Genomic DNA, 26,035 nt, shown 5'->3' on the forward strand with positions numbered 1-26,035 from the left:
AAGCATAGAGACGAGGGCAGCTCTGGAGTGAGGCAGAGATCGAAGACCTGGGAGAGATGTCTCTCTCGGCGAAAAAATGGTAGAAGGGCGGGAGTGAGGGGGCGCAGGGGAGGGGGAGGGAGGCAGTCAGGTATCTGGGAGAGTGTGAGAACCAGAGCGCATAGGGAGGCGTGAGATGAGATGAGCCTTCCTTCCCGAGGCCTGGAGGGAGGTGAGCTTGGAGGTGAACAGGCAGAATGTGTAGGGCGGCTGCTGCAGCGGGACCTTGGAGGGCCCCCAGGCTTGGTTTCTGTTTATTCCTGGGACAAAAGTATAGGAGATGGTCTGCTGAGGAGCAGAGTGGGGTCGGTGCATGGGATCAGGACCCCAAGGAGAAGGCAGACAGCTTGGCATAGATGCCACGGGTTGCCAGGAGAACGCTGCAGGCCGAGGAAACTGATCCAGGTGACTGCTGACTTCCACTGCGGTTCCGGCACTAGGCTGTCCTGTGCTTCACACGGAGCCTTTTACTGCGGCCCCACATCAACCCAGTGAAGAATGGTGGTCCCCAAGTCCCCAGCTGAGCAAAGACTAGCATCCTGGCCTTCTAAATCTTGAGCCCGCACTCCGCGTCCTGCTGCTCGGGAGCCAGGCCAGGTGGGGGTGCCCGTCTCTGGCTGGGAGAGCAGTGAGATGCAGGGTGGGACCTCGCCAGCATGCACGTGACCTTGGTGGAGGATGTTTGCTAGAATATGATTGACACACTGGAGACCCTGGGGTGCATGTAGAGAAGTGAGTTTGGGTCTCGTTCCCACCCATTTTTGGTGCATTCCTGGAAGGATGGAAAGCAGCGACTTTGAGGGATGTTGTAGACCATGTTCCTAGTGGCATTACCCACAATGGCAAGAAGGTGAAAATGACCCATGTGTTCATCTGTGGATCAGTGGAGAAGCAAATTGTGGCGTGTGCATGTAACGGGATATTATTCAGTCTTAAAAAGGAAAGACTTTCCGAATGTCAATGTTTTGGGGTGTCCCCTTTATTTATTTTTTAAAGATTTATTTATTTATGCATACAAGAGCTGGGGTACAGACCAGAGGTGCGGGGGGTGGGGGTAAGAGGATTCACCAGAAACAGAGTGGGGAGCAGAACAGCAGATCTACTGAAAAACACTGCTGAGGGGAGCAGCAGGGAGACAGGAGAGGTCTGCTGCGCCATGTTGGTCAGCTCCCTGGCTGGGGATCGAACTCATGCTGCAGAAACTGTGGATAGCTTCATAGTGCTGTGACTTAACCCCTTGTGCCACCAGGGAGGCCCTTGGTGTGTCCCCTTTAGCAGGTGACCTCCTCCATAGAACAGGACTTAATTCTTACTCTTGTCCACAAAATTTTATTCAGCAATAAGAGAGTTGGGGTGCTCTGGATGGGAACAGAAGGATTAAGGGACCTCCAGTCTTGGACTGAAAGCTCATGTATGGAGAAAGTGGCTAGTGAAGGGCACTTCTGGGGACCAGCTTCTTAGCCTGCCGCTAACAAGTCTCTGGTTCGGTAAATCTGACTTGACCTCTCCACAGCTGCTCAGTCCTTCGGGATACAGTAGTGAAGATGGAGACTAAAATGGCCATCAGCCTCCCACCTCTGGCCCAGGGCTGGGCTTCTTGTTTACTGCATTCCTTTAGGGAACGTCACAGTGGGCAGGCTCCCGGGAGTTGGCCTGGCTTGACTTGCAGCTGCTGGGCTCCCACCTCTCTCCCATTGGCTCTGGACATCCTCAAGGCCAGGACCCTGGCCGGCAACCACAGACCCAGGCGGTCTCCTCAGTGTAGATGGGAGGAAGTGTCACACACCCGGTGCGCCCTGCAGTCAGAGAGTGAGCAGGTTGGGCTGGGCCCATCACCCGGAGGGAGGAGATGGGGAGCTGGAGGTGCCACCAGCAGAGGGCACAGTTTGGACTAGGGCACCTGTATTCTGGACCTTGGTTAAGACCCTGCCTCACTGGGCCTGGCCTCCTCTGCACAGGGTGTGGACACTTAGAACTACCCTGGGGCTGACCTGGCTCAGCTGCAGCCAGGCTGTCCCACCAGAGGTGGGGCTTACCTGCATCTGCTTTCTCCTTGGCCTGGCCATATACCCAGTGACTGGTGCCTGAGGCCTAGCTGGGCCTGCCCTGCGCCTTGGCCCCTGTGCCCAGTGGGCAGGTCTCTGCTCACTGAACCCCTGCTGGCCTAAATAGTACTGGGGTGAAGGGCTGGAGTGTGGCTCTGGGGACCAGGTAAGAAATCTGGATCAGGGCCTCCCTGGTGGTGCAGGTGGTTGAGCGCAGCGCTGTGAAGCTGTCCACAGCCTCTGGAGTGCTGGTTCGATCCGCGCCGGTCTCGGAGCAACCCACACAGCGAGCAGACCTCTCCTGACTCACCCGCTGCTCCCCTCAGCAGTATATTTTGTCAATCTGCCTGTTCTGTCCCCCGCTCTGTCTCTGGTGAATCCTCTCACCCTCCTGTGCATCTGGCCTATACCCCAGTTCTTGCATAAATAAAATAAATCTTAAAAAAAAAAAGAAATCTGAATCAACCTGTGTCCCCATGCTGGGTCCAGGGCCTGGCACAGAGTCCTCTCTCACCGGCGAGATGGCAAATTTCAGTTCTGTGTTGTGTTTGCTGGGAGCTGCTGGGAGTCGCGTGGCCTCTGCTCCTTAGTGTTTCTGTGTGTGGCAGGGGTGGGGTGGGGGTGTCAGGGGGCAGGATCTAGGAGAGAGTGTGCACGTTAGAACTTGAGGGAGCTGAACTTGAACTCCAGTCCTCCCCTTACTATGGTGTGACTCACTCCAGAAAGGCACTGGGGTCTGCAAATGGGGATGTTAACACCAGAAGTCGTGATGGCCCCAGCACTGTTCAAGTGAATATTCATTAGTTTGCTTCTAAGAGACTATGAAGTGGTAGGTAAGAAGATGATAAAAGTTTACAGCAAACGGTGGGAAGAGTGATCGTGAGGTCACCGGGTGTGAGGGGCCTGGCCCTCCCAGGAGGCAGGGAGGCTTCCTCCTGCCGGGACAGAGCCTCCCACGTAGGCCCACATCCCCAGGCAGCGCCTTGTATAAAGCACTTGGCACAGTGTCTCGGGCCTTGTAAACACTAAGTACAAGGTCTTGGGCCTTGTAAACACTGAGTGACCGTGGGTGGCAGTCACTTCGTTCTGCACTGAGCAGCTGGGGGTGCAGGGCTCTGTGGACCAGGCTTTTAGGAGAAAGACTGGCTTAGCGTGCAGCCGCTCACCCAAGATGGTGCTGTTACACCCAGTTCAGATTCTAAACCCCTGGCAGCCTCCCATAGAGCGGGGTGATCTTGGGCTGCTTCTGTAAACTGGGGGTGCCCTCACTAGCTGGTAGGGCCATGAAGGATCACACTCTACTAGCTCTGCAGAGCTCCCCGCTGAGGTCGGCGACCAAGATGCTTGAGAGGCGAGGGGCCCGGAAGTTGCTGTTGAGTGAGGATTTGGGGAAAGGAGCAAGCATGGGTGGCGAGCCTGACTTCTTGGGTGAACTGGCAACCGGGGATGGGGGCCATGCCCCTTAGAAATGTGGGGCTCAAAGCTGTGAAACACATTCTTCCATTTTTTTGAGTTTCTCTGCTTTCTACATTGGCTAAGAGGGATGGCCTGAGTTTGCTTTGCCCTTCCCTAGAAATCTTAATGCCATTCCTGGACTTGTGGCTCAGCCATTCTGCTTAGGGGCTAGAGCTGCCCACCACCCGAGAGTCAGCAGGACACTTACATGTGGCCTGGCTCCTGGGGAGCTCTGGGAAGCTGGGGAGAGGTCAAGCAAGTGGGGTGGGACACCCGCGGGGAGCAGCTTTTCTTAGTGCCATGACTGCATGGGCCTTGGCTGCTCAGCGGCGCACCAGGTGCAGTGTTCCCAGGGGTGGGCCCTGTGTGACCCCTCGGGAGCCTGGAGCAAATTGGAGGCTTTCTTTCTTTGGAGTGCATGAAGCATCCCACATTGCTTCTCAGGTTTAGGGGTGTGGATTCACACGCACAGTGTCAACCCTGAGGACCTCAGGTTGGCCACAGGGGAGTGAGGGGGCATCCTGGGACCACATGTGGGGGCTCTCTGAGCCTGACACCTGTCCGTTTCTGATGTTCTCGCGCATATTACTTGAGGATGGTGCACTGTGTTGTCACCCCAGTGAGCATTTACCGAGCAGGCCTCCATGCTGGCGTTCTTAGAGTCCTCCCTGCTTTGCTGGGGCAGAAGCTCCAGGGCTGTGAGGTGGGGACAGAGCTCGGGGGTGGGGCTTTGTCTACAGAAGTGTGCCTTCTCCTCTCAGCGAGCATAGAGAGAAGGCGTCCTGGAGCCTTACAGGGGATCTAACCCCCAACCCCACTAAGGATTCCATTTTGAGCCTGGGCCATGCAGGGATGAGCTGTGCTCTAGGGAAGGATTGCGTGTGCACACAGTCTTTGTGTGCAGACCTTGAGCAACACCCCCCGCCCCGCCAAAGTGTGTTTCTAGAGACTGGAACCCAAGGGGGTAAGGGAAACCCCCTGTGCTCGCATCCCCATTGCCTTCCCCTGAGCTGTGTTCAGGGTCTCTTGTCTCCCATGGGCCCCGACCAGCAAAGAGGTGTGACTCGAAAGGGCTACCTAGAGTTTATCTTATAAGAGCCAGTGGGAACAATCAGTGTTAGCAGACAGGGGGGCTTTGAAAGAGGGGAGGTCGGCATGGGTGACCTGGGAAGGGTCAGGCTGGGATAACCAAAAAAGGGGGTTTCTGGGCTGAGACCTTGTCCTTGAACCACTGCCAGAACAAGAGTCAAGGAACTTTGGTCTGGAAAGGACCAAAAAGGGGCTGCAGGCCTTTTTAGGGAGATTGCAGGAGCCTGTGGCCAGGCTGAAGAGAACCTCTGGGGCAGCAGGTCCATTGACCTCGTCCCTCAGCTCCCTCTGCGACAGGCCCTTTGCTGTCCACTTACCTGCCACGCCCCCTACGGCTGCATCCCCATCGGTCAGGGGTGAGAAGCCACGAGGAAGGCCCTGGTAGGCCGGCTGCAGAGCAGATACCTCTTTGTGCGCCCAGCCCCAGCATGCAGAAGTTCCTGCACCGACTTGTTGGGGTGGGGGTTAAAGACCAGGCCTGTCCCCACCCCACTCCACCCAGCCTCTGTCACCAAAGAATTGGGGTGGGATTAGGAGAGGTTTCCCAAAGCAACCCGGTACCTTCCCAGCTTCTACCCTCAGGCAGATTTCCAGGGGGCCATTCTGTTGACCCCTGGGCAAGTGCTGGTGGCACAGGGATTAAGTCTCAGCGCGATGGAGATATCACCATCCATTGCAGCATGAGTTCTATCCCAGCCAGAAAGCTGACCCACATGACGCAGCAGACCTCTCCTGTCTCTGGCCTACAACCCAGTTCTTGTATGCATAAATAAACAAAATAAATAAATCTTTAAAAAAAAATCTAGCTGACATACTAAGTGAGGGAGTCAGAGGCCTCAGGTGGAAGGAGAGCAAGCCCCGGTGTGGCCGTCACAGTTTCAGTGAGCCTCAGAAGAGAAGGGTGGGACCTCTGTCACTGACCTCCGATGTAAGCCCTTTTTGGCATCTGGGCCTTGGTTTGAGTCCTGGCTCTGTAACGCATAACCCTGGGAGGAGGTGCTCCAGATTGATCAGTTCCATTTTGCATCTGCGACTACAGGTTCAGAGGGGGTAAGTAACTTGCCTAAGGTCACACAGCTAGTTGGGGGCAGAGGTAGGAATTGAACAGGGGCCAGTGCCCAGGTGGGGCCAATGAACTCCCAAGCTCCTCTCCCCCCGCCCCCCCAGAACTTTCCCAGGGCAACATCAGTTAAGAGCTCTGAAGTGTCTATGTTGCCATTGCTGAGCCTCTCCACTGACAGCCCAGGAAGGCCACTTACTCCAAGGGCACTGACCCTCTGCAAACTTCTCGTCAGAAGAATCTAGACCCTTTCTTCTAACCAGAGTTGGCACTCCATGAACTGCATCAAGAGTAAATGCCCTTGGCTCCCACAATCCGGGGCCTTCCTACCTGCTCACCCTTCATAGCAGCCCTGAAGGGAGCTGCTCTCCCAAGGCACCTTTGGCAGACTCCCCACTCCTGGCCAGTTCCCCCTGCCCTCTCCTGTAGACAGATGACCTGGCAGTTGCCATGCCTGATAAGTTACCAGGCAGTCGAAGCCAGTGGGGCCAGAGTCAGGGGTCAGGCCCAGGCCCAGTACTGGGTGTGCTTCATGAGAGAACCTGGGAGCAGGACTTGGCTCTGAGGCTGGGGAGGGGCTCATGGGGAGCACAGGGGCAGGACCAGCAAGGAGAAGGCCTGGGCTTGAGGGTGGGAGCTGTGCCACGATTTTCCCTGATGCTTGATCCAGGAGAAACAAGCAGCAGCCAGCCAGGGTCAAGGCAAAGCGCTGTCTTCTGTCAAGCTCCAGCACACCCTGAGGCCCTCAGTGCACTCAGGGACCTCAGCTAAGGCCCGAGAGTTCACCCAAAGCAGAGTTAGGGACCCCAGGGCCCCTGCCCCCAGCTGGGATCCTGAGCTTCAGCATTCTGGATGCCTCTAGAAAGAAAACCTTCAGGAGCCTCACCTGACATCCCTGGGGACACGGCAAGGGACAGACCTCAAACCTCCTGAATCGGCACCCCAGGGGCCTGCCGGGGCCTGGGAGTAAATGCCCCTGAATTCAGGGCTGCAGTGTCATGTGTGAGGGGTGCAGCCTTCACCACCACCTTGTCCCCCTGCCCTCCATGTCCCGGGTGCCTCCACCTCCCATCTCCCCTCTGAGGTTTGCCCAGGGTCCCTCAGTGCTGTGTCTGCTCCAGGGAGGGATGCAGACTCCCTGAGGTGCCAGAACTGCCTCTGGGCATGACTCCTCCTCAGGAAGAGGTGGCCTTAGAGGTGAGCATGAGCAAATGCACCCACAGAAGTTCTCTTTTTGTGGAGGAAGGAATTTGGAAGGCCCGAGGCAGGGGAAATAGGAAATATGGTGCATTAGGCCCATCTGAACCTCTCAAGACATTGATTGAATTTGTTTCCTGACTCAAGTTGACGGGCACAGAGCATCGTGGGGCCATAAGCCTGGAGTGGACAGAGGAAGCAGCTTCTTCCCACCTCCAAGCCTGGTCACTGGGTCCCAGCAGTGGGTCGCAGGTCGTCAGAGTTTCTCAGAGGTCATCCCCTGCCTCCGGAAGGTCCCTAAACCACCTGTGGGCTTCTCCTAACCCTAAAGGTTTTCCCAAAGAAGAAAAATGACTGCTGCATGGTCTCGTATTCACAGCCTGTGAACCTTTGCTGGGCGGAAGTTCTCTGAGTGTCGTCTCTAACCCTGTCACCACCATGAATAGACAGGCGAGGCCTGGGGACAAGAGCACGGGCATCAATAAGCCCTGGAGGTGACTGGGATGTACCACCAGTTCTAGAAGCAAAAGCGGTTGGCCTGGACTCGCTTCCAGATAAGCATGAAGGAGGCAGCTCTGCTATGTCCCGAGGAGCTCGGCAGCCGAGGACTCCGCTCCTTCTCCTTTTAAGGCAACATCTGAGCTCTCGGGGCAGCACGAGCTGCAACAAGCCCTAGCCCCACTCATTCCTGGCTATTTGGAGGAAACCGATGATTAATCAGCCCTTTCCCCCACCCACCCCCAGCCTGTTTTTCATTAGGATCTTTTTAAAGGGTTGGCACACCTCCTGGAGGACAGACACCCGGCAGGGTCCAGCCAGCTAGGACCCCGAGCTACAGGGCACCGAGGTGGTGTGGGGCAGGGTCCTGGGTGAAGACAAAGGGGCCAGGTCAGGCTCTGGAGTGTTGGCACAGAGAGGGTTGACATGTTGGAAATGAGTGGGCCGGGTTGGGCTGGGAGAGGAAGGGCCGGTGTGGCAGCAGGCAGACAGGTGACGCCTCAGCCCTTGAGCAATGACAGAGGTTACGTCGGCCCATTGGTTACTAGACAGTTAGAGCTGAAATCCAATTTTCCTGAGCTCCTGGGTAATAGTGGTGACGTTATAGTCTCTTTGGAACCCCAATTTCCCCTCAGAGAAGCCGTTGGCCGCACAGGAGTTCTGCAGGGGCAGCTGGGCAATGCTGCTGGGTTCGGAGAAATCCTGAGGGTGCACATTTGGGGAGGGGGAGGGGAGAGTCTTCACCTTGGGCCTGACCTCTGGAACTTGGGCTGGACTCTGTTGCCCCTCCCCACCCCACCCCCAAGCCCCAGAAGTGAAACCCAGTGGGCCGGGTACAAAGCAGGTGTGCCCTGCCAAGCTGCGGCGGCCATTCCATGTCCCCTGAATGGGCTGACCCACTGGGTTTCCTACTAACCTCCCATTTGCAAGCTTGTCTCTCCCTCTCAAATCAAGATGCAGAAAACCAGCACTACCTCTGCCCCTGAAGGTCAAACCCATCTCCCCAGGAGCCAGAGCAAGTGCAAAAGAGGGCTTTCTCCATCCCCACAGCCCAGTGAGTCCCTAGCAGCTGGGCCCTGGGGCCTAAGGGGCAGAGGAAGAAAGGGTACATTCCAAGGCCCTGTCTCACCGGGCTCCATGCCCCTTGGCTGCCTGTTGTGATTCTAGCAGAGGAGCCAAGGACTTTGGCTGTTAAATAAACTCTGGGGCTGGTCCCCAATGGCATCTGTTTGTGGTGCAGGTACAAACTGTTTCCATAGGACTAATCAGCTCTCCAGTCCCTAGGGGAGGGGGTGAGGGCTGCCTCGGCCAGAGAGCAGGATGGAATCTGCTTTTCCTCCCCTCCCCCTCTTCCCACATCCCAGCGAGACATGCCAGAAAGCAAACCTTTCTGAAAACCAGGCCAGTTTCCTCCTCTAGAAAACCCTTAGGGAAGAACATCACTGCATTCATCGAGGCCTTGGTTTCTTGGGGTCTCTATCATAGTGGAACAGTTTAATATTTAGTCCTAGGTATGGAGGAGGAAACAGGATCCTGTGGAGGGTCCCTGTAGGTCCTCATGCTGGCAGGAAAGCCCAGGCCCCCAGCTTGGCCCCCATGACTCATTCACAGGCCCCCTCGGAACCATTTTGCAAGTGTGGTCCAAATGGAGCCACTGCACCCTAGATCCTGAACCTGGCAGAGGCAGTCCCCCCAAAGTCAGCTGACCCGGTGAATTCCAGGGTTCTTCCAGAGAGGGGCTGATCCTTAGCAAAGTTTTTATGAAAAGTTAAGGGTGATTTTGTGGGCCTTTCAGAAAGCTCAACATGTCCAGTGTCAAAGTATGTCCTTTATTCTGTCCACTTTCTTTATTGTTAGCTCCTTCTCCAGTGAGATGACGGTGGTGGAGAGAATTTACGAACACATTTAATAGATAAAATAAATGATAGCAGCCCTATATTGGTCCCTCTGACATTTTCTTCCCTCTGAAAGTGTATTTGCTGTAAAATTCCAGCTTTGGAGAGCCACCAGCCTGCACTCTGGAAGCAGGGCCAGACCAGGGTAGTGGGGCGAGGCACCTGCCTGCAGTGAGGAAGCCAGAAAGCTCAGTCCAACACTATAGCTGATATCTGTTAACAACAACATTCATGCCCCTCCCCCCCAAAAAGAAAGAAAAATCCATGATGAACCAAAATACAACATTTTAAAGTAAAGACAGGACCAGAATGAGTGATTTTTCCTTTGACCGCAGGTTCCAATATGGCTGGGAGGCGCTGCTTGACAGCGGGCTTCCTGTCACCCGTGGGCAGGGGTGAGGGGGGAGAACAAATAACTTGTACATGACCAGAAAGGGGAGTTCTACGTGTGAGAATCCTCTGGGGAAGGCAATGCCACCGCCTCCTCGGGTGTCCGCGTCGGCGTGTCCACACCCTGAGGAGTCGCGTCTGAGGTCCCTGAAGTCGCTGCGGCTCGAGACCAAGTCCCTCTTGCTGCTGCAGGGACACTGGCCTTCAGAGCAGGGGGCAGTTACACAGGCTGTCCACGCTTGCCCCCAGGGCTCTCGCGCAGTGGCTCTTTATGTTTATTGTTCCTTCCTGAATTCCTAGGAAAGCAAGCAAGCAGGCACCCGGGCAAATGCCCAGAATGGAGACGAAAGGGGCAAAGACGCCAGCAAGAAGGCCCTGGGCCCCCGGCGGGACTCCGACCTGGGGAAGGAGCCGAAGAAGGGGGCGTTGAAGAAAAGCTTCTCAAGAGACAAAGAGGACTCGGAAGGCAAGGGTGGGGAGAAGCCCAAGGAGGAGAAGGTCATCAGGGGCATCGACAAGGGCCGGGTGCGGGCGGCCGTGGACAAGAAGGAGATGGGGCAGGACGGGCGGGCGGGGGAGCAGGCGGCCGCCCCCAGGAAGGACGAGGAGAAGGGGCGTGATCGGAGCACGGGCTTGATCAGGGACAAGGACAAGAAGAGAGAGGAGGGGAAGGAGCCAAGCAAGAAAGAGGAGGGTGAGCCTGCGCCAGGGGCGGGCGGGAGCACAGGCAGAGGGAAGGAGGACGAGCAGGTGCAGAGAGGACGTGGGAACACAGACGGGAGAAAGGAGGATGGGAAGGTAAAAAGAGGGACTCCAAACGCAGACACAAAAAAGGAGGACGAAAAAGCCAAACAGGACGAGTCCCTAAGTGAAAAGGAGCCCAAAGCCGAAAGCAAGGCCCAAACCCCAGAGAAGCCAGCGCCCCGTGCCCCCGCCAAGCCCTCGGAAGGGCCTGCCAAGGCGGAGGAAGCCGCTCCCAGCATCTTCGACGAGCCTCTGGAGCGGGTGAAGAACAACGACCCAGAGATGACCGAGGTGAACGTGAACAACTCCGACTGCATCACGAACGAGATTCTGGTCCGCTTCACCGAGGCCCTGGAGTTCAACACTGTGGTCAAAGTGTTCGCCTTGGCCAACACGCGAGCCGATGACCACGTGGCCTTCGCCATCGCCATCATGCTCAAGGCCAACAAGACCATCACCAGCCTGAACCTGGACTCGAACCACATCACCGGCAAGGGCATCCTGGCCATCTTCCGGGCCCTGCTGCAGAACAGCACGCTGACCGAGCTCCGCTTCCACAACCAGCGGCACATCTGCGGCGGCAAGACGGAGATGGAGATCGCCAAGCTGCTGAAGGAGAACTCCACGCTGCTCAAGCTGGGCTACCACTTCGAGCTGGCCGGGCCCCGGATGACCGTCACCAACCTGCTCAGCCGCAACATGGACAAACAGCGACAGAAGCGACTGCAGGAGCAACGGCAGGCCCAGGAGGCTGGCGGGGAGAAGAAGGACCGGCTGGAGGTACCCAAGGTTGGGGCCCTGGCCAAGGGCTCCCCCAAACCCTCACCCCAGCCATCTCCTAAGGCCTCTCCCAAGAACTCACCCAAGAAAGAGGGTGCTCCAGCTGCTCCACCCCCACCTCCACCTCCCTTGGCCCCACCCCTTATCATGGAGAACCTGAAGAACTCACTGTCACCGGCTACTCAGAGGAAGATGGGGGACAAAGTCCTCCCCGCCCAGGAGAAGAACTCCCGCGACCAGCTGCTGGCCGCCATCCGCTCCAGCAACCTCAAGCAGCTCAAGAAGGTATGTGATGGTAGGCAGGGGCCAGCAGGCCTGGGCTGGGCAGGGGTGAGCAGGAAAGGGCAGGATGGCAAAAGGGAACCGAGCAGGGCCTCCCTGGTGGCACAAGGGGTTAAGCACCGCACTATGAAGCTATCCGCAGCCTCTGAGCACAAGTTCGATCCCCAGCTGGCCAGGGAGCTACCCACATGGCATAGCAGACCTCTCCTGCCTCGCCCGCTGCTCCCCTCAGCAGTGTACTTTAGTCAATCTGCCTCTTCTGTTCCCCTCTCTGTCTCTGGTGAGTCCTCTCACCGCCCCCCCCCCCCCCCGCCACTGTGCCTCTGGCCTGTACCCCAGCTCTTGTATGCATAAATAAATAAATCTTTAAAAAAAAAAAAAAAGGAACCGAGCAGCAGAGCTGTGTCAGGCTTCAGACTACACACAGGCCACAGCTCCGTCTCCCTGAGACGCTTCCCTCTAGTGTAACCTCTTGTGCAATGCTTCTCATGTCTCTGCCCTGTCTCCTAGAAATGGAGGAAGAGCTATTTGCAGCATTTTTGCCTGACGCCTTTCCCTGTCTTTTCTCACTCACTCCCCAATACAAAATGGTCTCAACTTGACGAATTCCCTCTCAGGACCAGCCAAATCCTACGGGTCAACCTATTCCAGAGGTCTGGGAGATCCAGCCCTCCGAGGGGCTGCCCTTGAGATCCTGCTTCTCAAAGCCCTACCTCTCTGGGTGCCAGAGTCCAGGCTCAGCTCTCTGTCTGACAAGATGGTGGCAGTTAATCCCCTCACAATAGCCACTTGGACTAGACAGCGTGAGCTAAAGGGCAATCTTAGTTGTAATTCCAGTGGCCACTCAATGACATCCAGTTTCTAAAGAAAAGGAAAAATGCTCCCGTTGTGTTAACCCCTCATTTATCCACTCCACAGACATAGGCTGAGGTGTCTGGTGTCCAGGTGGTCCAGAAAGAAGGGAGGTGAGGTGAATTGCAGATGGGGGCCTTGCCCAACTCTCTTCTCAAAGCTGTCTGCTTTGCTCCTACAGGTGGAAGTACCCAAGCTGCTCCAGTAGGACCGGGCTGCCAGGCGGCTGCCAATGTCATGTCTGCCCAGGCCTCGCCCCCCACCCCCGGCTGACCTGCTGTGGATGTCCCTGTTCTGCCACAGGAGAGCTTGAGGCCTGGGCCACGCTCAAGGAAGGACCACGCTCAAGAAAGCTTGAGGCCTGGGCCATGCCTTAGTTCTTCTCACTTTCCTTTTCTTGTCTCTCTGAGGCTCTCCGAAAGTTTCTTTTTATCTGGAGCCGAGGTTTCCAGACAAGAAGAGTCCTTCTAGCACGTTGCTGAGAAGATGGCATGCCTAGGATCTGTGTAGCCGGCCAACTGCCAAAGGCCTATGATCCGGGAAAGATGTCCCATGGGGATCACATCACTGCCCCAGCCCCGCTGCCCTGGGCCAGGATCCAGGCCTCTGAGGAGCCCTTGGGGCCATGCTGTTGGGCTGGTGGCACTCTGTGTGGGGTAATGGCAGAATGCTGAGAGGGCACGAGGGCCCGTGGAATACCCCTCACCCACCCACCCTGGGCTCGTCAGAGGGCATGGCAGGGGCAGCTGGCCCACATGGACAGTGCCGGGTGGGTGGGGCACGGGAGGAGAGGGACAGACAACAGCGGGGCCTGAAGGTTGGATGCCAAAGCAGACATTTTGCTCACACCCACCTGCTGTTGTATAAATAGCCGTGTATCTGTTTTTCCATAAGATTTTGATAATATATACAAGCCTTTAGCTGAGAACGACTGTGTCCACTGCTCACTGGGCTCCCTGGAGGACTCTAGAAGCTCAGGTTCCCTGCCGTGCCATCCCCAGTTGACCACAAATTCAGTTCATCCCTGCAGACAGTGCAGTGCAGGGGGACGCCTCAGCTCTGAGTAGAGGGCACCCCACTGACCAGTTGTCCTGTCCAAGGAGACCAGGCCTCAGGGAGACAGACACTTGCTGCCTCCAGGACCTCAGTCTTGCTGCCTGAAGTCATTGGCCAGAGGGCTCTGGGGTGACAGGGCCGGGGAAGGCCCAGCACCCTGGGATGGCTATATTAGGCATGTTTGGGGGATGCTCATCCCATGACTCTTCCTGGCTGGGGCTCGGGGCCAGCGCCTCACAGCAGTCGCAGGCCCAGGAAAGCAGCGGTCTCTGAGCAGGCAACACCCACACCAGTGTTCCCCCCTCCCCCCATTGCCCATTTGCCTCCCTGCCCTCCCAGCAGGCCACACCAGGCCTGACAGCACCCCCACACCTCTGCCATCAAAAGCTTCTGTCTGACTTGTACTGGCTTTAATGTGCGGGCAGCCATTGGCACCTTACTGTGGCACTGCCCCCTTGGCTCTGGGTCCCCTGTAGATTTTCCAGCCTCCAGGTTGGCTTCAGTGGTAGGGAGCATCAGTTTTACCATCTCTGGGTAGGAAGTATTCTGGGCCCCCCCTGATTCTCCCCCTCTCCCCCCCCACCCTCAGGAAGCTGGATGGCTGTGCTAGATCTGGGCAAAAAACGTAGGCAGGGGCGTCCCTGGTGGCACAGGGGTTAAGTCTTAGCACTATGAAGCTATCCCCAGCCTCTGCAGCACGAGTTCGATCCCTGGCCAGGGAGCTACCCACATGGCACAGCAGACCTCTCCTGTCTCGCCCGCTGCTCCCCTCAGCAGTGTATTTCAGTCAGTCTGCCCATTCTGTTCCCCACTTGTCTCTCACCCCCCACACCTCTGGCCTACACCCCAGTTCTTGGATGCATAAATAAAATAAATCTCTCAAAAACAAACAAACAAAAAAACAGGCAGGAAGGTCCTGGGAGCTGAGCTCCCGTCCCTGTCCACCCCCGGTCCGCTAGTAACCTAAGCAAGAGCTGGGACCAGGAAAGGGGGACAGCCTCTATCTCCCAGCCCTCAAGGGGTGTCAGCTGGAGCTCAGCCCACCCAGGGCTTCCATCTGCGGGCCCTAGGCGTTAACCAGGCACTTGCATTGGCCCCAGCCGACTTGTCTCCACTCTACAGGCCGCCTTTGCCCTGGAGCGGCAGCAGGGGAGCGGCCGCACAGCCAGTGCAGGCGCGGCCCGCGTCTCCAGACCCCAGAGCTGCCTCTGACGGCAGATGCTCCCTCCCCACGGGCCTGAGGTGAGCGCGCACTGTCGCCTTAGAGGCCTTTTCCACCGAACTTAGTATTTAGTGAGAGAAGGAACACTTGTCCCCAAGCAAGCAGCAGCGGCGCCCGGTCCGCGGCCTCCGCTGCGGGTCGCGCCCGCGCCCGCGCCCGCGCCCGCGCCCGCGCCCGCGCCCGCGCCCGCGCCCGCGCCCGCGCCCGCGCCCGCGCCCGCGCCCGCGCCGGGATGACGTCACCCTTCCCCGGCGCCTGGGACCCGAGGCGGGGGCGCAGCGCCCCCTGCGGGCAAACCGGTCCCAAGTTCTCCCGCCGCTCCAGGGGCGCTGCCGGGCGCCGGGGGAGGTGGGCCGGTGCGAGGCGGCGCCGGTCCCGGGAGCTGCGGAGGCGGCGCGGGTCGCAGAGCGGCGCGGGGCTCCAGACCAGCTGAGCTGCGGGACGCGCCCGGACAGCCCCGCTCCTGCCGGCCTCCCTTCGTCCACGCCCGGAAAGCGCCTTTTCCAGAAGGAAAATGCAAATTTCTTCAAAGCAAAGGACTAGAAGTTGGTGGGTGCAGATGTAAACCCAGGTCTCCCTCCCACGGTCCACCTTACCCTCCTCGGAGATGTGGCCCTGCCGGGATGCCCTCGCGCTGCCACACCCGGGTGTCTCCCGGCGCCTCTGAGGACCACGGCCCCGCGGAGAAGACCCAGAAGGCCCTGCATCCTGCTCTGGCTCTTCTACCTGGAGCTGCCGTCTCTGTCCAGCATCCGAGGCATCCCCCCCCCCCGAAAAAGCGCCTTTCTCCTACGCCCTGGGGACCAACGCCCTGACTTGGCCTTGGCCGTTGGTGGGATGGCAGGTGCAGGGGCTGCCGAGGCCCTGTCATCCTCCTGTCTCAGGAACTGGGCCAGGCCCAGGCGCTGTGAGTTTGCACACAACCCCGATCCCCCACCACACACACACACAAGTGGTCCTCTTGAAAGTATCTGAACACCCTCACCCACTGAGGGGACTTCTGAACCACCAAGGTGGCTAAGCTTAGCGTGCCATGAGCTGCTGCCCTTCCTCCTGCCCGGGGGAAGGCCGTCTCCCAGCTCCCTAGTGGGCTCCAAGGCCTCGCAGCCCCATCTGTCTCCCTGCTGTGGCCCACCTTGCCCTGAGCTCTCCGCTCTCCCTGGCCTGTGCTTCCCTCCCTACCCCTTGGCTCCCTCCTCCAGGCCTCCAACCCCTTCCTATATGGCCCCCTCCCTCATCCTTGCCTGAAGAGTCTACTTTTCCAGCTGCCTCTGTTCTATTCCCTGACTGGCCCCCTTCCCCCTGCCTGACCCAACCAGCAGCGCTCCCCTTTCCTGCTCACCTTTTTCTTCTCCAAGCACCCCACCCTGTCTGTCCTTTTTCCATGGATCTCTGTCCTTGCACCTGAACTTCCTTTCCCCTTACAGCTCTGCTACCCTACTATGCCCAGCAGGCCCTGCTGCCCCAGGGGTGCTCCCCTTCTCCCAGGCCCCCTTAGGGTTCTCAGTGTCCCCTCCCAGCCTGGTGGGACCCCATTAATGGGACACCTCAATCCTTGAGGGGCACTGCTCCACCCCTTCCTCCCCTTGCCTGCCCTTGCAGGGTCCTTGTCTGGTCTTCAGGGGTGCTGGTTGAGAAACAAGGTGGACAGGAGGGGCAGCTCCAGCTCTGTGCTCCTGCTGGTCCTGTCCCCTGCTGAGGAGCAGGTGAGATGGTGGGGGGGAGTCACAGGAGTTGCAGAATCCGAGGGACGTGTAGGGGTACTGCTGCCAATTAAAGAACTAGAAAATGTCAAAGGAGCCTCCTCCCTGGAGACTGTGAAGGCCCCAGGGTAGTTTGCCCCCTTGTCTTAGAATTCTCTTGTGTTCAGTGCTTCACAGCTGACTGACTGGACATATTGCAAGGGGGGCAACCGCACCTCCTGGGTGGCAGCTACTGTGGGCTAAACCTGTCTCCCACCCTGACTACAAAGCAGTTTTTAATTGGCCCCGGTTGTTGATGGGTGAGGAAGGGACAATTAATTCTGACTGGCGTGACCTTGCCTACATTTACACCTCATTTCTTAGGGAAACTCAAACTATATCCTGCAAATGCCCACCTTGCAGCTTCAGGAAAGAGAGGACTGGGCTCTATACCTTGAGGTGACCTGGTAGCCCCCATGTTATGTGGGTGGGGGCCTGGGGCATGGTTAGTACAATCTCCATGTTCAGAAACCCACTCCCCCCTCCCCAGAAGAGGCTGCAGGAGCCTAGAGGCCTGGGGAATAAGAGCAGGGGGTGGGGCAGGAGAAGGGGTAGGAGGTTGTGGGGTGAAGGGAGGGGCTGGGGTACATGGGGAGGGTGAAGGAAGGAGGGCTGAGCATAGGGGGTGCTGGGAGGAGGAGTCTGGGGGAGGAGGTGACTGTTGGTGCGGGTTTGCCAAGCTGAGTCAGCACTTTCCCCACTTGAGATAAAAACTGTATGTTCCTTCTCTAGCTCTGATCCAGGCACAAGTTCTGAGAGCCCAAGACCCTCTCCTCAGACAGGAAGGCCAGGGAAGGGGTCTGGCTCGACGCACAACAGCTCCAGGTGTGGGGGCACTTACTGCCCTCCCAGATTGCCCTTTCTAGGCAGTATTTGTGGAGGGAGGGAGCACACATATTCCTTACTGCCTAGCGCAGAGGGAGGCACTGACCTGTGGGCCCCAGATTCAATGTCTCAGGGTCCCTGTTGACCCAAGGCAGCAGACACAGTCTTTGAGCAGCCAGTTTTTCCGCTTGGCTCCTAGTGGGAGACTAGGGTCAGGAAGGTTTCATGTGCATGTCACACCCTCATGACAGCCCTGAGAAATCACCCGGTTGTGTGGAAGAAGAGACTGGGTCTTGGAGCCCGCCTGAGACACATCCTGAGTCAGACAGTTGTAGGGCCCTGGCTGAACAGAAGTGTGCCTGACTGGCCCACGCCCATGTGAGGCCAGCAATGCCACAAAAGGCAGAGGCCTGCCCCCTTGTGGGAACCTCTATAATGCAAATGACCATCCTTTTCCCAGTTGTGGCAAAACCCAGCAGGTTAGCCTTAGGAATCAGCCCAGGGAGCCCTCAGCTTGTGGCTCCTCTGCATGGATGGTGAGGGGGTGCTGCTCCCACCCTGGGGCCTGCCCTTGGGGGCGTGCAGCCAGTAGTTGTCTGGACGCAGCAGAGGCTGCGCTATCTGAAGGGGTGGATGGGCTCAATGATGCAACTCACATGGGTTACAGCTTTACCGCTTTAATCCAGCAGGCCAATGCCCTGGCTGTGGGGCGACCAGGAGGAGGGCTTCAGCTGATGGAGCCTCTCCCAGTATCATCCCAGCCCACCGGGGGGCAAACAGGAGGGGCCCGGCCTTCCCTGCTGGGGTCCTGGGAGAAGAGGGACTATTTGAAAGCAGGAGCTGTGACCCAGACTTTCATGTCCTTCCCTTGCCCCCCAAGAAAAAGAGTCCACAAATCCCAAGCCCTCCCCTCCCACCCCTCATTATGGCCAAGTTCCCACTCTGTTCCTGTTCCATTGAACCGGGCCCTTCCTAGGAGGGTCCAGGGCTTCGCCTGGTCTGGGGCCTGGCCAGTAGAGGACCCCTGTCCACCCGAGGACCAGATGCAGGAACAGGTGGGGGCATCACTGAAGGGGCAGCAGACTTGGCTGGTTCCTCAGGCTCCAGGATAGGAGGGCTGGGCTGTCATGTAGGGGGGAGGAGCTGAAAGTCAAGGAGAGGGGATGCGGGTCAGTGGTGGCCCAGGGAGAGGTGAGGCAACTCCCAAGCCCTGGGCATGCAGGCTCCATAGGAAGACCAGCCTGGAGGTTTCTAGCTATAGGTGGAGCAAGTCTGGGAGAAGGGTCAGGGTGAGGGAGGCCCCAGAGCAGGGGGCAGGCAGGAGCCAGGGGCTCCAGATTGCTTACTTACCCGCAGGGTTGTAGATAGGAGGACCAGCTGGGTAGAGTGGATACTGAGGAGCAGGACCGGTAGGTGGGTACATGAAGCCAGGCTGGGGGGGTGCAGGGCCAGCTTTGGGGTCCTGGGGGTATGGGTATACTGGCTGCACTGGGATGCCTGTCATTGGAATCTCCTGGCCTAGGTGGAGGACAAGGATACACTTTTAGGACCTCCCTGGTGGCCCAAGGGGTTAAGTCTCAGCACTAGGAAGCTATCTGCAGCGCTGCAGCATGAGTTGCGTTTGATCCCCAGGCAGGGAGCCACCCCACATGGAGCAGCAGACCTCTCCCGTGTCGCCCGCTGCTCCCTTCAGCAGTGTACTTCAGTCAGTCTGCCTGTCCTGTTCCCCACTGTCTCTGGTGATCCTCTCACCACCCCCACCTCTGGCCTGTACCCCAGTTCTTGTATGCATGAATAAATAAATCTTTTTAAAAAAAAAAAAAGATACACTTTTAGAGGCCCATCACTTATGGCAGCCTCCCCTGCCTAGGAAAGCAAGGCAGCTGCCCTCTGCCGGGCTCGAGGTCTGGCCAGCGCTGCCTCTGCCTTCTAGCCCCACGCTGAGCAGGGAGTATATTCACACCCTGGTGGCTCAGCATGTCCTCGTCCCTTCGCAGGTTTCAGAGACCTCGTGAACCAGAGAGCACAGCCTGGGCAAGGTGAGGGCGGCTCCAGGGGCTGGCACCTGGTACTCAAACAGAGTCACCTCCCGATCGTGGTCACGGTCCCCAGGCCCACATACGCAGTCATGTGCCACATCAGGCTCACATTCCACTGCGGCCTGCAGCTCAGTCAGTGGGTGCCCCTGCTCTGGGCCCACCCTGCGTACTTAGAGACCCACGCGTGCATATATCCTTGCACACGCACCATGGTGACAGACGGCACCGTGTGAAGATCTGGAGTCACATGTGTCATGGATGTGGACAGTGTTGGGTGTTTACATGGGTCCCTGACACATTTTCATTTCAGGGGTTACATACGGGCCCGTGCATGTACAGAAGCAAATGCTACCTCTCTGCTCACACGTCCTTCTTCCTGGTGCCAGCCCAGGGCTCAGGACAGCCCATGCCAGGCTCAACCTTCCCAGTTCTGTGCATACCTTCAAAGGGGCTCTGCAGCTGCTGGCGCCGGCGGTACAGGTAGCAGCAGGAACAGAGGAAGCAGCAGATGGTGGTGGCAACCACAGCCACAAAGAGGATCACAGCTGACGCGATGCCTGCTATGGTCTTGGGACTTTAGACAAAGAACAGGTCCTCTCACCTTCCAACCCTTTAGTACAGTGACCATAAAACCACGCTCCGGCTCCTGGCCAGCAGGGGGCCACAGCAAAGTGAGATTTGGGGTGCCTCAGGGGCTCGTCCCAGTCCCTGTAAAGGACATCTAGGGGACCCCTACTTCCCAGGAGGCCACATTGCCTGACTGGCCAGGTGAAGCACATTGGGATTTGTAGTGTGCACCCCACTCCCCATGCCATCGCCCCCACAGCTGCAACTTAATCGGCTAGACACACACGTTAGCCCAGAAAGGCATCTTAAAAATAATCTAGAGCCGTTTCCCACCCCCCCCCCTTCAAATCCCAGTTCAATCACACGGTCTGGCAACACCCTCATTTATGAAGAAGAAACAAAGACCCGGAGGGGAAGTATCTCCCCCGAGATCACACAACTTGTGAGAAGAGGACCTGGGGTCCAGCCCAGCTCTCCTGCCTTCTCGCCTGAGCTCCCTCCACAGAGCCACCAGCCACCTGCACCACCCCCTCTGCAGGATGGACAGGACCAAGGGGAGGGCCCAGCAAGAGCCAGGGAGCTCTCAGCCTGTGCAGCCTGGCTGGGAACCAATCTCCTTTCTGGGAACTCCCAGCCCAGCACTCACACCTAGCTCTCCCTCCAGGCTGACTCCTGGGTTTTGGCTAAGAATGTGGAGGTGGACTGTGGTGAGGGGGCAGGAGGAGGCCTGGGGGAAGCAGGGAGGGCCCAGGCAGTGTCTGAGGGGAGAATGGAGGAGAGGTTAGGCCAGGAGCCCCAGCCCACCTGAACGCCAGGCAGTGTTTCTGCTGCCGCTCGGTGATGAGCAAGGTCAGGTCCCGGCAGCAGTACCGCTGGTAGCAGGTCCCGCAGCAGAAGGTGAAGAACTGACAGTCGAAGCCCGGGTGCCAGGAGCCATTCCGGTCCAGGTACCACAGGCAGTCCTCGCCGGCCAGCGCTGCGGGCAGGGGTGGGGGTGCCCAGTGGCCACCAGGCCAGTCCTCCGGCGCCCTTAGCCCCAGTCCCCCGGTGATCCCCAGCCCCCAGTCCGCTGGATCCCCCAAGCTGGGAACTGCTTTATGTCACCACCGTGGGGGTCCTGACCCCAGAGCTCCAGAGGCCTCGCCCCGGATCTGACTCCGCGCCCGCGGCGTCAGTTTCCCAGGGTCCAGCCTCCGGGGCCTCTCCTCTGCTCCCCGCAGACCCCGGGCATCCAGGGCACGAACGCACCCCAGGGTCTGAGTGGGGGTCGGCCCCTCCCCTTTCTCCGCCCCCACCCCAACCCACCCGCGCCTCTGGCCCTTACCCAGGGGAGCCCCCAGCACCAACAGGGCGATCGCGGCGAGCGGTGCGGCCGGGCGGAGCCCCGCGGGCGGCATGTCGGGGATGGGGCGCAGCCGGAGCCCGGCCGCCGGGAGAAAGGACCTCAGGACGAAGCCGGCCAGCGGGAGAGGCTGTGGGGCCCTGCCCGCCGCCAGGCTCGGGCGCCCCTCCCGCAGCTCCAGGGGCGGGACTAAAGCCCGGCCCGCCGTAACCCTGCCCCCGCGCTCCGCGTCCAGCCGAGGGGCCCACCCACCGGCGACGCCCCCCGCCCCAGCCTCAGCTCGGGACTGGGCGCCCCTCATCCAGCTGGGCCCGGCCCTGCTTCCCCGATCCCCCGCCCCTGCGGCTCTACCCCGGCAGAGGTGGCCGGCGGCACTGCGGCCGGGAGGCCTGGCCGTGTGCTGGGCCCGCCTCCTGCCTGGGGCCAATCAGGACCCCGGGCCCCAGAAGCCCCGATCCCGGTGCGGTGCCATCTCTGATGGCCCAGACACAAGGGCCAACCCTACCCCAGTGCGGGACCTCTTCTGCCCCAGTGTCCAGCCCAGGACGTCCTGCGGCGGGGGGTGGGGGGAGGAGGGAAGAAAGAGGCTGGGAATCACCCCACCCCCATTCCCAGAACACAGGCGCCCATTGAGAGACAGCTCAGAGCGGCTTTGTCCCCAGCCTGTCCACAGGCCTGGACCCTGCCAGCTGCACCGGCCCCCTAAGATGGCCCCTTCCCCCTCAAGTGGACAGCGCTGGCGTGCACCAGCCTATGGCCTCAGCAGCTGCGATGTCAGGCCACTGGAGTCACCAGGGGGCATCCAGGGGACATCCAGTTAGACACCTTCACAGTGAAAACCCCTTTTTTCAGAGCGACCCTGCCAAACCCTGCCGGAGCCAGGAAAGCACAAAGAGGGCAGGAGTCAGTACAGTGCAGCCAGTGTTTTAGGGCAGAAGGAGTCACTCAACCCCTTACAAATTTCCACTCTCAGTGACTGTGTCCCATGTCTCAAGCCGGCTTCGCAGGGCATCCCCTAACCCCAAACTGCAGATCAAGCTGGGGGGTAAGAATCAAAAGTCTGTTTTAACCCTTTGCCATGAACAACCCCTTACAAAGCACTTGGCCACTTTGACGGCCATCTCATAGGAGGCTCTCCGCATTTCACCAGTCATATGAAGTTGGGGGTTTTACTGTCAGTCTCCTTTTGCAGGTTGACAAACTGGACCTCAAGGGATTTCAAGGACTTGCCCAAAGAAGCAGCCAATAAATAGCAGGGGCAAGAGTAGGACCCATGTTCATAATCTAGGTGGTGTTCTGAGGCAGGGAGACCAGCAGGAGAGCCAAGCAGGATTCCAATAGGCTAGGGCAGGACAGCCAGGAGAGGAGCTGCCCTTTCCTGGGCCCCTGGGGGTGCTGGTAAGCCTGCTCAGGAGAACTGGAGTAAAGAGAGAATTGGCTCCTGTCCTGGGAAGTTGCTGGTAGTCTGGGAGGGCCAGCGCACACACACACACCAGAGGCAGAAATGCAGCAGCAGAGGGACGGCAGAGATCTCTCCCAACTCACCGTGCCCAAGACACTGTGCCTATTCCTAGCCCCCTCCTCTTTCCTAGGCTGCACGTTCCTTACAGGGAGCGACTACACCGGCACTGCGTTCCCTTGTCACCCCGCTGTAGATATCAGCACTGTCATTGCTGACTCGATGGCCCCCGAGGGAGAGCTGCGTCTCCTCCCATGAGCGGCTGCTGTGTGCCCTGGACCCCACCCACCCCTCTCCTCTTCACGATCCCCACGCCACGTCTTCGGGTCCACCTTCCTTGCCATCTTCTTTCCCCACAAAAAACCTCGTCTCTCCGATGAAAACAAAACCACTTGCTTCCCGGGACTTATTCCTTCCTAGCTACTTTCCTGCTTTACTCTTTTTCTCCAATTAGTTCTCAAAGCTCATGCCCTGGCTGAGCTTCCAGTTCACCAAAACGCCAGGCCCTCACCAATCATCACTGATGTTTTAATTGCCAATTCTAGGAAAATTTCCAGTCCATGGGGTGGGAGGTGATCATGAGACACAGGGCAAGCTAGAAATTAGGCAGTTTTAGGGACAGTGCAGGAGGGGACCTCTGAAGAATTTAGGGAGGCTTCAGAGATAAGGACAACCAAGGGAATGTAACCCATTCCACTAGGAAAAACAAACATCTCAGGACCAAGGACAACATTGCTAATGCTAGTCCTGGTTTCCTTCAGGTGGTAAAGGGAGGCGGAGATTGGTTTAATTTATGGACACATTAGAAGGGCAGCTGTTTAACTTCAATGCAGGGCTGCCCATCCAGAGGACTGGGCCATAAAGATAAAGATGCAACAAATGGGGAAAGAGAAAGCTGTTAGATAAGGAATGTGAAGATCCCCCACTCAGTAGCAAATTAAGTGAGACAGCCGAGAACTAACCAATCACAGAGAGACTGGTGGAGCTTTAGAATAATCAGGGAAAAAAGGTGTATATTCCCTGAGACACGACTCCACTTTGGCTTCCTTGCCCCTCCCAGGCCTAGTTCCCTGGCCTGGGAGTCCCACTTTATTTCTGCTCTTTTTCTCCTCAATAAACTTTTTCTTTCTCTAAACAAACCTGCCTCTTCTCGCTTGCTTGCCTGAGCGTCTGCGAAGTTCCTGCTGCGGCTTCGTGAGACACCAACCCGTGGGGGTCTAGCGGCTGGGGCTCAGCGCTACCCTGCAGCCCGGGATCCGTTCCTGGCTGGGAGACTAGGCCTGACAATTCCGGTATCAATCAGAGCAGCACAGGGGTGCAGAGGGGGCTCTTATCCCCAAGGCAGAGGGGAGAGCTGACTCTGCTGGGGGAGCTGGGAGAGGGAAGGATGAGGTCACAGAGCTCAGTCATAGGGAGGGGCTGGGGGACCCGGAAGGGGTCGTCTGCACCTTGGGGCCTGGAGGGCTTCACTACACCATTTCCAGCTGAGGGCACACAGGAACACCCCACCCTCCCACACCAGTCTCCCAGCTTCCTGTGAGGGGGAGCAGCAGACCAGTAATCTGTGCTCAGATGAGCTAAATATGGGCTTTGCCAGAAGCAGGTTCTCCCCAGGTGTCTGGAATATAATAGCAGCAGCTCACACTGCCCATGAGCCTGTCCCATTGTACAGATGAGGAAACTGAGGTTGGAAGCAGCTCATTCTTCAGCACACACCCCGGGATTTGAAACCGGGCTTTTGTGATTTTAAAGTCCAAGCTCTTCTCCACCGCCCACTTCTCTTACATGTCTAAAATGCTATTTGCCGTGTGCCTGGCCCACTGAGCACCTCTCATGAGACTTTGCCGCCCAGCCCAATCCTCAGCAGTGGGAGGGGAGGTCGCAAGCAGGCTGAGTGGGAGAGGGGCAGGGTAGCACCAGGCCTATGACCGAGTTTGGATTTGGCCTGGGGCTGTGGCAGGAGTGCTCTGCTCGGTCATCTCTTGGCCAGCCCAGAGCGCCTCCCAACCCTCATGTGCTTCTTCAAAGGCCCAGGGATCCAGAACCTCCTTTCCTGAGGCTCCTGTCCCGCCCCACTGTCTGGCCCAGTCATTTGAGTTGAGCCATTTCCGAGATAAGCGGACTCCCCTCCCCCTCCACTTGCCACCCTAGTGGTCAGTGCTCTCTGCAGGAATCCTCCAGCTAACCAGCCCTCCTGCTCCCTTGGGCCTCAGGCAACCCAACTCCTCCACACAGGAAATTGCATAGTCCCATCCTCCAAAGCACTCTGAGTCCTTTCCTGGCTGCTTTGATCTCAATCTCCCTTCCACCCAGCCTTGGGCACACCATTCTCCTTGCAGTCCTGGGGGAAAGCAAGGTCCAGGAGCATGCCAGGAACAGGGCTTACTGGGGGTAGGAGGTGAGCTAAACCAATCAAGTGTCCTGACTCCCACTGCCCAGAATCAGAAGCGTCTCTGCTTATCAGTCTTTCCTGGTATCCAGCTTTATTCTCACCGTGATGAAAGACGGGCTCTCCTGTGACTGTCCTCTCAGTGGGAGGGGGCCAGGGTGGGCGCAGGGCAGTGGAGCTTGACTTCACTGCTGACCTAGCTCCTGCTAGGAGCTCTGTTCCCCGAGGGTGGTTTAGCAATGCCTTTGCAGGACTACCTCTCCCAGAACATTGCTGCTTTGAGCAGAGTCCCAGGTGAGTCTGGGCAAACTCAGGAAAAGCCAACTTGGGTGGCTTCTGTGAGCAGCCTGCCTGGGGTTGTGGGAGCAGCAACGGTCCCAGGCAGCTGTGGCTGGCAAGAGCCCAGCCGGCCAGGGAGGGCCAAGTTATCTTTAAATGGCACCTTACTCAGTCTGCAGCTCTGCCAGCTGGGCAGGGTGGGGGCAGACAGTGTTATTTTGAGATCTGAGGTTGAGAGGAAGAAGGCTCTGCTCCCAGCTCTGTCCCCACTGTCTGTCCCCACTGTCCCTCCTGGGAAGGTCTGGGACATGGGCCTCAGTCCTCCAGCTGACCCTTGCCACACCGGGTGTTTTCTGGCAAGCCCTGTGAGCCATCTGCACAGATGGAAACTTGGATCTAAGAGGTGCAGGATCTTTCTTAGTAAGGCCTGCTGTGTGAGGGCAGGTCTAGGTGAGAATTCATTAGACTCAGGATTAGACAGTAGCTGGCATGCTCACCACGAGGCAGCACTGTGGAGTCGCTATATTGACTTTTATCCTCAAATTCATTCCATGAAAGAGACACCAATACTACACCTGTTCCGTGGGTGAGGACACGGAGGCACGTCAGTGGTTGGTTCAGTCGCCAGCTGGTACGTGGCTGAGCCAGACTGCAACTCAGGTTGACTCCGACCTCATCCTCTGAACCTCTGACCAGCAGACTCCTGCTCTGCCGCTGATTGGCTCTGTGAACTTGAGAAGTCACCTACCGCCTTTGGTCTTGATCTCCTCATTTGTAACGGCCCATGAT

General features: G+C 58.0%; 2 protein-coding genes across 2 annotated transcripts in view; one reads left to right on the forward strand and one right to left on the reverse strand.

Annotated features, from left to right (window-relative positions):
- The window catches only part of LMOD1 (leiomodin 1), a gene marked incomplete at both ends in the record, with an annotated part of 37,583 nt that extends 25,049 nt beyond the window's left edge, over positions 1 to 12,534 (forward strand). Inside the window, 2 exons of the mRNA XM_084245534.1 lie at positions 9,969 to 11,477; positions 12,508 to 12,534. Coding sequence (XP_084101660.1) covers positions 9,969 to 11,477; positions 12,508 to 12,534 — 1,536 coding nt within the window. The remainder of the gene's footprint in view (positions 1 to 9,968; positions 11,478 to 12,507) is intronic.
- A 5,420-nt stretch (positions 12,535 to 17,954) lies between these two features.
- SHISA4 (shisa family member 4) lies at positions 17,955 to 21,174 on the reverse strand (the record flags this gene model as incomplete). The annotated part of the gene is made up of 5 exons (XM_084245309.1): positions 17,955 to 18,314; positions 18,522 to 18,689; positions 19,651 to 19,784; positions 20,582 to 20,753; positions 21,102 to 21,174. The coding sequence occupies 5 exons, from the start codon at positions 21,172 to 21,174 to the stop codon at positions 18,268 to 18,270; spliced, it is 594 nt and encodes a 197-aa protein (XP_084101435.1). The 3' UTR covers positions 17,955 to 18,267.
- Between the last annotated feature and the right edge of the window lie 4,861 nt (positions 21,175 to 26,035).

Source organism: Talpa europaea (assembly GCF_964194135.1).
Source record: "Talpa europaea genome assembly, chromosome: 10".
Taxonomy (NCBI): Eukaryota; Metazoa; Chordata; class Mammalia; order Eulipotyphla; family Talpidae; genus Talpa; species Talpa europaea.